Source organism: Octopus sinensis, linkage group LG1, assembly GCF_006345805.1.
Source record: "Octopus sinensis linkage group LG1, ASM634580v1, whole genome shotgun sequence".
Lineage (NCBI taxonomy): Eukaryota > Metazoa > Mollusca > Cephalopoda > Octopoda > Octopodidae > Octopus > Octopus sinensis.
In genome coordinates, this window is record NC_042997.1 from 142,762,533 (window position 1) to 142,776,412 (window position 13,880).

The 13,880-nt window shown below is 32.1% G+C and overlaps 1 protein-coding gene across 8 annotated transcripts in view; it reads left to right on the plus strand.

Annotated features, from left to right (window-relative positions):
• Positions 1 to 13,880, plus strand: part of LOC115209821 (anion exchange protein 2-like) — a 721,610-nt gene that overhangs the window by 625,784 nt on the left and 81,946 nt on the right. For 2 of the 8 annotated variants that reach the window (XM_036505450.1, XM_036505458.1), the window contains one exon: positions 10,292 to 10,327. The exons of the other annotated variants lie outside the window; for them this stretch is intronic. In XM_036505450.1, coding sequence (XP_036361343.1) covers positions 10,292 to 10,327 — 36 coding nt within the window. The remainder of the gene's footprint in view (positions 1 to 10,291; positions 10,328 to 13,880) is intronic. 8 annotated transcript variants of the gene reach the window in all.

Genomic DNA, 13,880 nt, shown 5'->3' on the forward strand with positions numbered 1-13,880 from the left:
TATTATTATTATTACTATTACTATTATTATTATTATTATTATTATTATTATCATAGTTATTATTATTATTGAGCTAGCAGAATTGTTAGCAGGCTGGGCAAAATGCTTAGCAGCATTCTCTCTCTCATTACATTCGGGATTCAAATTCTGCCAAAGTTGACTATACCTTTCATCCTTTTAGGATCAATAAAATAAGTACCAGTTGAGAACTGAGGTTTATGTAATCAACTTATCCCCTCCCCTGAACTTGCTGGCCTTGTGCCAAAATTTAAAACCATTGTTATTATTGAGTGAGAGAGCAGTGCATACCATCAAAGTGACACCAGAGTAAAATATACAAAGCCCAGTAGACCTATCATGACTACCCATCTGATAAGGGTACACTAGGCATGTGCATCATGACCTTATGTGCACAACATGGTGATCTCATATCAAGATTAACAGTGCATGACCTTGCAGGTGGGGGCCCAGTTAGAATTTTCTTCAGGTCGAGTAGCCCATCTCTCAAAAGGTCTGAATAAGGGTTGTTTAAGGATGTTGAATGAAGCACTCATGTTCCAGAGGTGAATTATCCAAACCCCAAAGAATTCCTCTCAACACATGACTATGATGCTCCCCCACTACTTCTGCTCATGATATCATGAACCACAAAGGGACATACTCAACTGGCTATGGTCAAACAACTGACAAGCAAATCTGTGGTATTGAGCAGAATATTTGCTGTTGCCCATCCTTCTATACCAAGACAAAATCATGTACATGATAACACTTCCAATCAGTTAAGTTCAGAAACCATGAAAGCCACTGCCTGATACTACATTATTATTATTATTGCAGCAAGCTGGCAGAATCATTAGCATGTCAGACAAAATACTTAGCAGCATTTCCTCTGGTTCATGTGTTCTGAGTTCAAGTACTGCTGAGAGGCCAATTTTGCTTTTCATCCTTTTGAGATCAGTAAAATGAATACCAGTTGAGCACTGGGTTCAATATAATTGAACAACCTCTCTCCCAAGATTTCAAGCTTGGTGCCTACAGCAGAAATTATTATTATTATTATTAGAGTGTCAAGCTGGCAGATTCATTAGCACACTGGACAAAATGCTTAGCAGTATTTCACCTGTCTCTATGTTCTGAGTTCAAATTCCACTGAGGTCAACTTTGTCTTTCATCCTTTCAGAATCAATTAAATAAGTACTAGTTATGCACTGGGGTCGATGTAATCGACTTAATACTTTCCTCCAAATTTCATGCCTTGTACCTACAGTAGAAAATATTATTATTATTATTATTATTATTATTATTATCATCATCATCATCGTTATTATTATACAAGAAATAGTTGAAAGATAAACAAAATGTTTTGTAGCAAGTTACATCCTTTTACAGCCTGAGTTCAAATTCTTTCCAGGTTGTCTTTGCTATTCCAACATCCAGGGTCTATAAAATAAATACCAGTCAAGTACTGGAGTTGATTTAATTGACTATTCTTCTTCCCTGAAAGTTATGGCCTTGTACTTACACTAGAAACAATATTGATAATAAATACAAACAACAATGAGATATTGTTTCAGGTATAATCAATACATATATCACTTGATACAAAATGTATAAGAAATTAGATTAGAGTATTTTAAATGTATAAGCTGACAAATTTACTTGAGAATTTTTATCTAAAGCCAGCAGCTATTTTCTTTGTATATGATGTTGGATTAATCAGTTTTCAAGCAGTTACTAAAGATGTATTTATTTTCCTCTGTTAATCAACAATCAGCTGGAAAAAAGGATGTCGTTCCTTCTAGCCGCAACAAATGAATTGCAAATTGTCTTTCATGGAAACAATGTATCTATGTTTTTTTCCTTATGAACTTTTGTATTTAAACTTACTTCAACTACATTGGCTTGCATGTGTTTGTGTGTGTGTGTGTTTTCCTCAGTTTGTTCCAATGATCTAGAAGAATACTTATAACCATCTATCAATATAGGTTGGCTGGAGTTTCTAACCTGGCAGCTTTAGAATGCTTTAAAAAATTCTATCAATTTTTAAAGGTCAATAATATACTATAACATATATTTAGCTACACATATGCTCATTTAGAACAATGTATTGATCATTGACTTAAACTTTTGCAGTTTTTTTTTTTTTTCTCCATTTTCTTCTATCATAAACTGAGACTATAATTACAAATAAAACCCTCTAAATCTCTAAATATATATATATATATATATATATATATCATCAAAATGTATATATATTTCATCCTTTCTCTTTGCTTTGACTCTTTGTAAAATAAACAAAAATACAAAACATCTATTGAAAGTGTGTGTATGTGTATGAGAGAAAGAGAAATGAGATTGTATACATATTGCTTGTCAATACTTGTTAGCAATCATACATCTTTCAGTTTATATTATAGGTACATATTTATAACTAGGTGCAGTATGGCCAAATGGTTAAGAAGTTCACTTTACAACATGATCCCGAGTTCATAGCATCTTGAGCAAATGTTATTTTTTATAGCCTTCATTCAACCTATACATTGTGAATGAAACTGGGGGCATACATAAAATCCATCTGGTGGATATTGCCTGTAATTTACAAACAAGTACAGCTTTGTCACATTGTTTCATGCTGATTCTGTCTGATAGTTATCTTAATAGTAGACATATGTGTAGAATGCTCAACCACTTACATATTAATTCAGGAATATTTCAGTTTGATCAAACAACTGAATCCTCATTGGTGAATGATAGAAATATATGATATCATACATGTTTATATATTTCATAATTTGTCCAGAGTTATTGCAGGACTGCTTCAAGGTTAGGTTCTTTATTTCATTAAAATTGAAATTTTGGAGTTGTCTTCTCCTGTCTTTACTACTACTATCATTATTATTATTGTTGTTATTGTGTGTATGTGTTTTTGTATATGTGTATGCATAATAACCCACAAATAAAGAATATTCATCCACTGAATGCAGTGTTGAACATTCATTCTTACTGTTCAGTACTATCGCGTGTGTGTGTTTGCAGAGGAACCAGAATTAGTAATTTAGAAAATTATTATTTTCGTCATTAAGGGTGGTGTTACGTTAATTGAAAAATGCTTTTTAGCACCAACATCATGTACCCACTTTATTTGTTATTAGTAGACTTGAGTATAATTCAGAAAAATAATCATAAAATTAACTGAATATTGTATTCACAAAAAAGGCTGCTATTGTTTGAAATAAAATGAAGTCACTACTCTGTAGCAACTACAATAAAATGGGTATTGTTCCTTAAATAATATCTAAGTTTATTTCCATAATAATAAATTTATCTCCATAATTTCAATGATTATAACAAAAATAATTTTTTCTTTTAATATCTTGTAAATACAGAATTTTTATATTTCTGAGTCAGGAAATTTTATATGAATTTAAGTTTAGGTGGAATTGACTAAAAGAAGGTCCAAGAATACAATTAAATCATAGATTTGTGTTTAATTGTTTCTTTCCAGTAACTTCTTTGCCATTTCGTTTCCTTTTTACATCACCAATTCTAGAAAGTTCCTTATTATACTTTTCTATATAAAGTATCTCCACTTGCCTCTTTTCTTAAATTGATTTTTTTTTTTCATCTGAACTAATTTTGCCAATTTATTAGCACTCAGTGAGCATGCAGATTTCTTTCTTAGAATCCACCACATATAATCTATGCATGCAAGCAAGACACTCAATGCATGCTTTCTGCAAACTATTTGTAACATATAAAATATTAAAAAATATCTATTGTTTTATGAAATGGCATTGGTGGGAGAGTAATCAGCTAAATTGAAGAATCATCAACTTGTTTTAATGTGAAACTATTGTCTATTATTTGAAATGTGTGATATAAAATGTTGTTGATGATGATGGTGTATTGTTTATGATGCTGATATTGCTCTTGTCTTTGTCTGAAGTTCTTTAATGTTAGATATTTTTCAAACTTTATTATTATTATTTTCTTAATTATTAATATTCAAATGATTTCAATGCATAATTTATGTAAAAAAAAATATATATTTCCTGCATGTGACTATGTAACAATTTAATGCAAGTATTACATTATACAAGGTAATATATTTCTATTTCAAAACTTGATGATAATAATTAAATAGTTTTGCTCGCATTCTAGAATGTTGAGTGAATCTTTAAAACTAATTCAACATAATCCTCTTAAAACATCCAACTAATATGTTCTTTACATGCCATTCGATAATAATTCCTTGTTTCTCATGATCGTTCTCTCTTATCTTTACCTAAATACTCTCATCAGTTTTAGCTGTTTTCAGTGTCTGCATTTATTTATTTATTTATCTTTTCACATTTTGATCTATTACTACTGTCCCTTGAAATGATTCTTCATGCTACATCATTTTATCACCATGAATGAGGATACACTACTCTACAATGTACACTACTGTCAATAGAATATAGTTTGCAGTAAACTACACTGCAATATTATATCGTTATATTGTATCCATTCTTAATGGCTGAGGTTTCATTCTCTCCTGTACTTTAACAGTTTTTAGCAATGTTCAGCAAAGCTTAAATAGGTGTTCTTCTATTTAGATTTTAATAAAACTAGGTCCATCTCAAAGCATCAAGAAGAATGAATTAGTTGAATTTGTTCTTTTAGCAGAAATAATTAAATGAAATTCTCCATGGACTTTGAAATTACTTATTAATAAGTATTACAAGATTTATTGTTTATACCAATATTATTAATTTATGTCATAAAAATTCAGAAACTTTCAGAGATGTGAAATTATTTGTAGATAAACCTATGAATAATAGTATTTGAATTTTGGGCTAAAAATCCCTTTGGACAGGAAAAGTCAAAAGCAGTGAGCTGGCAGTATCATTAGTGTTGGGAAAATACTTTGCGGTATTTCTACTAGCTCTTTACATTCTTTGTAAAATTCTACTCAAGGTCAATTTTGCCTTTCATCTTTTCGGGCTTGATAAAATAAGTATCAGTTGAGCATTGAGGTTGTTGTAATTAATGAACCACCTCACCCTAAAATAGCTGGCTTTGTGCCAAAATTCAAAACCATTATATTTAGCACCATTCAAGCATGGTTGATGCCAGTGCCATCAGACTGGCTTCCATGCTGGTAGCACATAAAAAGCACCATACGAGCATGGTCAATACTAGTGGCATGTAAAAAGCACCATTCAAGCATGGCTGATGCCAGTGCTTCCTGATTAGCTCCCATGTCAGTGGCACATAAAAAGCACCATCCAAGTGTGTTCAATGCCAGTGCTGCCTGACTGGCCCCATGCCAGTGGCAAGTGAAAAGCACCTACTGCAATCTTGGAGTGGTTCGTATTAGGAAGGGCATCCAGCTGTAGAAACCTTGCCAGATCAGATTGGAGACTGGTGCAGACTCCTGGCTTGCCAGTCCTCAAAATGTCCAACCCATGCCAACAACAGTTTTGGCATGGTTATGAAACATTAAATTTATAAAAGAAATGAGAATTTGTTATGTTAATGATTTTTATAAGACACTAGTAAAGTAAGTGAATTATTTCTAAGTTTGAAGCAAAACCAAGACAGTCATAACTTGCAGTAGGCGTGATAAGTAATTGTAATTAAGATTATCTTTTTAATGAAGTCTTCATTATAAGAAACTGCCATTCTACCAACAAGGTAACAACAGAATAGTTTTCTCTTTAATTTAATGATACTAACCGCATCTTTGGACAAAAAAATGTATTTTTGTTACACTTAAGTATATATTCTCATAGTAGTGGAAATAAAAGAAGTGATTTTATTTACTATATCAAATGAAATAAAACTCTTGTGAGTCAATATTCCATAGTTCTGTAGCCAATAAATGTCTAAAACTATTGTAAAATAATATTCGTGAATTACTAACTCAACTCATATTAACATGCTACTAAGACTAATTGATTCCATACTACACATATCTGAAAATAGTGATTTTAAACACAAAATTAATTGTGATGGCAAGAGAATAATTAATTTTGATAATGTTTAATCAATGAAGAATTGAAACCAAATGTCATTGTAGATTCTAACTGAAAGACGTCAGCAATATGTTTTATTAATATTTTTGACTCATTTACATATCATCATGAATTTAAACTGCAATGAAAAATTCAGACATCTTTAATACTCTTTTGATATTAGCTGCTTGCTTACTATATACTGGAATTGCTATGCAGGGCAAATAGAGTAATGTGTCTTGTTCAACATGCAAGCTGTATGATTTTAGTTTAGTGTCTCAATTTTTCCACTACAACATATCTAAAAACTAAATTGTATGTTATTTGCCTTAAATAAGATGTTTTATTCCAACTACACTTACAGTTGGTAGTTCTGAGCTGGCTGAGTTGTTAGCACACCAGGCAAAATGCTTAGTTTAAATTCTGAGTTCAAATTCTGCTGAGGTCAACTTTACCTTTCATCTTTTCAGGGTCAGTAAAATAAGTGCCAGCTAAGCATTGGGGAAGATGTTATCAACTTACCTCTTCCCTTAAAATTGCTGACTAGGTGCCAAATTTTTATCATCATCATCATATTTTAATTCTCAGAGTTCTCAATCTTACTTGCTCTAGTTGATTCTGTGAGAGTGAAGAGCAACCTGTTGTCAAAGGTCTCACAGGTTCTCTTTCCACAAACTATAAGCTTTGTTACCTCGATGTTAACTTGTCGTGGAAGACACTCAACACCCATTGTTGTTCTTATTATTATTGAGTGAGAGAGCAATGCATGGCATCAAAGTGACACTGGGGTAAAATATACGAAGCCCAGTATACTCTACCTGTCTGATAAGGGTACACCAGACACATGCAGCACAACCATATGTGTGCGACACAGTGATCTCATATCAAGATAAACAGCACATGACCTTGCAGGTGGGGCCCAGTTAGAATTTTCTTCAAGTCAAGTAGCCTATTCCATTCAAAAGGTCCCTGAATAAGGGTTGTTTAAGGATGTTGAATGAAACACCCATGTTTCCAGAGGTGAATTATTCAAACCCTGAAGAATTCCTCTCAACACATAGCTATGATGCTCCCCCACTATTTCTGCTCATGATCAGAGATGCACATATCATCAGCCACCAAGGGACATACTGAACTGGATAAGGTCAAACAAGTGACAAACAAATCTGTGGTTATTGTCATTATTATTCCAAGCCAAATTATTGAAAATTTTATCAACATAGAATCCATGATTAGGCATATATTACTCCAGTTTGATCATTTAGTGTGTGACTAAAGAGAAATTCCCCCCTATGTTGTATGACTCTAATCTCTCATTACTGTCAGTCTGTATGCTGAAGGTTTTTAGCATACTTCATTCTCTATAAGGAATTGGTATTGAAAATAAATAAAGTAATCAATAACATTAAGTTTCACCATATTCCACTCTCACTAAACAAAACACATTGCAAAACATGTTAGATCACATTATAATTATTTCAGATTTTTGCCACAAGGGCAACTTGTGGGGGGGAGATGAGTCGATTACATTGACCCCTGTGTTCAACTGGTACTTATTTTATCAACCCCCAAAAGATGAAAGGCAAAGTCAAGCCTGGCAGAATTTGAACTCAGAACATAACAACAGGTGAAATACCGCTAATCATTTCGTCCAGTGTGCTAACAATTCTGTCAGCTCACCGCCTTACTAGATTATATAATAATGTTCAACAAAACGTCATTTGTACTAATACTAACTACTACTACTACTGCTGCTATTGTTACTGCTACTAATACTCCTACAGCTCTTATATGCTTTTGGTATTTTTCTTTCTAAATGTTAACAGTATCATGCACTAATTTGTAAAATGCATAGGAATGGGAATTTTATAAAACATGCTATTTAAGCAAGAGTAAATTACTTATGAGTTTAGAGATTTATTATATGAGAGTTTGTGTTACTATATTATTAACATAATTTTTTTTAATTATTAAAAATGTGAGGTAATGGATATCTTTATAGTTATTACTTAAATCTATTATAAGTGTGAGTAATTTGTACAATATATGTGTGTTTATGTGCGTGTGCACTATATATATATATATATATATATATATATATATGGTATTTCTTGTGTGTACAGATAGATGTATGACTGCTACAAGTGAATTTAGAGCTTCACATAGAGTTCCATTACCTACTCTTCCTTACTTAACAGAATTATCAGTTACAATATACAGACCAAATCATACTTTTACTTTTATATATATAGAATATATATACATATATATGAGATACAACAGCTTCTATTTTATGCACATATAGATTTTAAAAAATAACTTCAGACCAGTTTCACATTGGTTTGATAATATTTTCTATCAGTTTCTCAGCTTCAGAGTAGAGGCAGAAGACGCATCAGAACTTCTTTTTCTTAATGAAGTAGTAAGAAAGTTTATCAGAACTTTTGGACTCTTCTATAAAAATCATCAGGGTTGGTTATAGGGGCTTTATTTTGCTAATATATCATTTTTTTGTAGTTCTGGAGGAGATTTCACTATTTACTCATAAGAGTTTCAATCTCAAGTGTTAGGTGAGAGAACATTAGTGTGTTACCCTCGTCATTGACTATATGTTTTAGTTTATGAAGATTTTATGGTAAGATCAGGGCCATCATAACAGCATTACAAACTTCTGGGCAAAGCAATTCAATATGGCCCCTCTACACACAACCTTGGTGTGCATAGATTAGCATGAGTTCCCTAGATCTGTGATCTCCTGAGCAATGGCTCAATTTGCCCTTACCTTGAGATACCAGTAAGATGAGAAGAAAGAAGACTTTCAGGATACCTAAACAACTCACCTACCAAGATGGGTATGAGATGTTTTGGCACAACTATTTTGGTGCCACCTATTTGGCATTCCTGATTCAATGCCTACATATTTGGCATCAGGCATTTAATGTTTCTCTTGTCTTAATATTCTTCTTTTCTTTCTTTCAACATATTTTTCTTTGTGCATGGAGAGGGAGAAAAGTGTTTATGTCAATTATATTCAATTAATAAATTGTAATCTTTCTCTCCCTCTCTCTCTCACACTCTTTTAAACTGTATGTGTATATTTCTGCACATGTTTGCCTCCAACACCAATAAAGTACTGTCACCAAAATAAGCCAAATGTTCAGTCGAGCATACCAAATGATAAGTGTCCGAACAGCTGCACCCACCCAATCACTTCATTCCATACTAAGATATACATACATATCAACCATCACATAGAACTAGTTCACATCTATATCTCTCTAAAGAGAGTGACAAAAAATATGCGTATTTTTTAATGGTGTCAAATTTAATAATAATAATAATAATAATAATAATATAATGAGCTTGTTATAAACCATACTCAGGTGAAAGGGGTAAGAGAGGGAACAGAAAGCAGCAATTAGTCAAGTAAAGAAAGACAGCAGTGAAAGATAAAAGTGCATCCACAGTACATAGAATAAAACATGAAAAGACAGAAAAGTGAATGATGTAATTTTTAAGTAACATTCTTGCTTTTGATAAAAATATAGTGTTTGAAATTAACATATGATCTCCCACTTTCTTTTATGTACAAGTTCTATGTTAAGGATACACACATTTATAGCTTATTACATATTTCCTTTGATGTTACACATCAAAAATAAGCTACAACTTGTACATAACCAGTATTTTACAAAGGAATTAGGTCACTAGTTGGGAACTGTGATTCATTTTAGAATTACCAGAATGTGAATGTTTGAATGTATTTATGACCTGTCGCAGGCCTAATCCATCAAACCTTATACAAGATGGTATAATTATACTAGACTTTTTCTGCAGTTCATCTGCTTCGGTGTGATGTTTGAATTCCAATAAAAAATACTGAAAAAAGTTAATGAAACACTAACTCTTTTATACTTAGGCAAATCATACAAAAACTTATATAATTATCTACATAACCATTCTATCTTACTTTTTAAGTAACAACAGTTTAGATTGATAGTTTTTGAAAGAAACGTATTGAATGGGAACCATCATCCTTTCTTATTTCTCTAAGAATCATTTTACATGCTGTGGTCAATAATAGTTAATTTTCTATCATCTCAACAACACATTAATCATATCATCATGATAGATGATTGGTTTCCATTCCTTTATCAGACTTCTTGTTTCTTTTTTTTTTTCTAATCACTTTCCAAACAGAAGTTGATAATTCTTTTTAAATTTCAGTCAGTTAATTCACTTCACTTTCTTATTTTCTGTCCTTCACTACCTCCATTATTTCTGGATATAAGGCGCAAATCCAGCATAGCCAGCATTGGTGCCTCCTTGTAAGTACCATCTCTATCACTTGTCTTTCCAAAACCCTTCATCCTCCCAACTCTTTTCTCTTTTTTTTTCTTTTTGTTTCTGTTTTCTAAGTCATGTATCCCTATGAAAATATACCCCTTGATGTCTTATATCTGTTTGTTTGGAATTTTGCAAGTTTCATTCCATTCTCTGTGTTTTAGAGTGTATTTTAAGTAATTTTGGCATCTAAGTGTGTGGGTGTGTGTGTGTGTGTGTATGTGTGCATGTGTGTGTGTGTTTGCATGTGTGTGTGTACTGGTACATACACACACTCAGAAATCAAAATTAATAGTGGTTAGTCAAGTAAACATGTGTATGTCTTTGCTTGCATATAAAATTAGACCTAGCTTCTCTTTTTCTTTTTTTGTGTGTGGGTGTGTGTGCATTTATATTACAATTTACTTCAGTAATTGTTCAATATTCTTGTTCTAATTCTATAGAGTTCATAAACTGCCCAACTCTCATCCATGTCTTCCTAACATCGTATCATGGTTTCTCCTCCTTATTACATATCAAGGTCAATTTGATTAATTGTTACCTGACTATTTCTCTCAAAATCCAATTATTGCCTGTGAAGTTCAAAACTAATCAAGCATCTTTCCTCTTGTTTCTTATTTTATATCAACCTAAATCCTGTTGACATCATGAATTCCTTTTTTTTTTTCCTTTTCACAAACATCTTGCTCCACAGTTCCATTTATTCATACTATTAAGTTTGTACCTACTACCAGTCATATCACACTGTGTTATGCTGATTCCATCTGTAAATTATATTAATAGTACATGTGTCTGTAGGAATTTTAACCGCATACATGTTGATGCAGTGAGCCTGGTGGTTCACTTGATCTAACAACTGAAATTCGTGGCTGGAAATCCTGATGTGAGACCCATTACAATGAGACATTATAATGATAATTTAAGTAACCCTTTTAATACATCTGAGACCCAAGACGATCTTTAGTAATATGATATATATAGGTGTGTGTGTATATACATATATATCTAAATTAAAACTTATTTTGATAATTAGTGTAAGAGCTCTTTGGTAAGATAATGTTCTGAACACCAGTTTGATATAAAAAGAAATAAAACAGCTAATTGCAGTATGGAAAATTCATGTTAGCCATATTACAAACAATAAATGTTTAAGTTAACAGCTATAGTATGTTTCTGAACGGCTAACATTTGATCATTTTAGCTTCAACACACTGTTTCAGACCAAAACACTCTCCGTGCAAGGACATCTCTGTAACAGTTAATTATTTGACTAAATCTCTCCATTATTTTTATTGTTTTCAAAACAAATTGAAACATTTTTATTAAAAATATGATCATGAAAGTGTTAAAACACTTTCTGCAATAGCGAAAGTTACTTCTCCAGAGTTGTTTATAGCTGAATATTATTGGTTGAAAATAAAGTTACAATAATGTCTAGTACCATCTCATCTCCATCCCCTTATCCAAAGTATTCCAGCTTTAGCCTCACAAATTAAATAGGAATGGTTTTTCAGATCTTTTATGTAAACAATAACCTTCCCGCTTCTAATGAATATGAGTGATAACATCTAAGCCTTTTTAAGCCTAATTTTCTATATTTATAATTTCACTGAAACTTCTTTGTAGATGGATTGATGTGTGTGCCCCAGTATGGCCACAGTCTAATGACTGAAGCAAGTAAAAGATAAAAGCTATTTGTATATATACACACACACACACACATACATTTGTAACATTTGTATGTATATATATATATGTGTGTGTGTGTGTATATATATATTTGTATATATGTATGTGTGTGATGATGATGATATGTATATATATTTGTATGTATGCATATATGTGTATGTATGTATGAACACTAAATTCAGATATGATACATTGAAATGGATTTGCACTGAATGATCTCTGCATAACATTTACTTTATTTACCATGGGAAAATGGTAAATGTTTCTTTTGTGAAAACAAAACTAATTTATGATCACTTATTTTTAGTCAAGTATTACGAGATCTGTAGGATATTTTTACAGTTTGATCTTGATTTGAAGCTACTGTTCACAGCATTAAAGAATATATTATTCTCCTAATCTTATTATCTTCATTATTTCATCATTGTTTGAGAAAACATGGTTGTTTGTTTTTTTATGTCCATAATTTATTTTTCATAAAACAATACATTAATACTCCCATGACATTAGTATAGGAATAATTTTCATCTCCAACTTGTTCCTACTAGTTTCACTGGTGTGTGTATTTTCTTTTTATTCCATTTCCATTTGATTTATAAAATAGTTATTTTAATTGTCACTAAATTACCATAACCCATTGAAATTACGAAAACTTTCTTATCACAGAGACTTCATCCTTTGGACACTCTGTTAGAGTGTTAAGTCAAATTCGACCCTTTTCTTTCTTTCTTTCTTTCTTCTTATACTCTTTTAATATCTGGATATCTTAAATTTGATATAAACAACAACTTCCTGAAATATTGTTGAACATTTATAGAACACTAAAATAAAGGGAAAGTAATTTGTAGAAACTATGTATCTTAGATTTACAGTCTGATTTGTATATCCTTAAAAAAGCATTTCCAAAACCTCAAGCATGATATATTGGGTTATTTGTGTGCGCAAGTTCATTTATCCAGATTACAACACATACTAGGCTAAAGTGTTACCTGGGAGTTTGAAAATCATTAGGGCACAAACGAAATTGTTAAATTCAAGATTTATGAGGTCTGATCAAAAAAATATCGGGATTGTTATTATGGTAATGGAGCTAAAGTATGCAGAATGAAGCTGCTTGGCACAGATTGACCTTGAACTCTGTCATGCATGCACACTGAGTTATAACATTCTTGCTCTTGCTTGGTAGTAAAGTGTGTAGAGCATAATCATCTAAAAAAAAATTATTGGGTTTCAGCAGTGCAGGATCTCATTGATTGTATCAAGAAAGACAAAAACTTATTGAAAATAGTCATAATGGGTGATGAGTCATGGGTCTGTGACTAATGACCTTGAAACCAAGGCAAAAATCAAATCCCACTTGAAAGGAACAAGATTTCAAGACATCAAGGAAATCCAAGAGAATGGAATGAAGTTACTACTCACTATCCCCAAAAAATGAGTTCCAGTAATATTTCCAATCCATGGAAATATTATTGGAACGTTACTAAGACCTTTGACAATATACCATGCGTGAAAGGCGGTGAGCTGGCAAAAATGTTAGCATGCCGGGTGAAATGCTTAGCGGTATATAGTCTGTCTTTATGTTCTGAGTTCAAATTCCACCAAGGTCGACTTTGCCTTTCATCCTTTCAGGGGTTGATAAATTAAGTACCAGTTGCATACTGGGGTCAATACAATCAACTTCCCCCCCAAAAAAAAAATGTTGGCCCTTGTGCCAAGAGTAGAAAAGAATATTATATTAAGCAGTAAGTTGGCAGATTTATTAGAGCATTTGATTGAATCTGTTGTGGTAGTAATTCTGACGTGCTGTGCTCTGAGTTCAAATCCTGACAGGTTCAACTTTGCCTG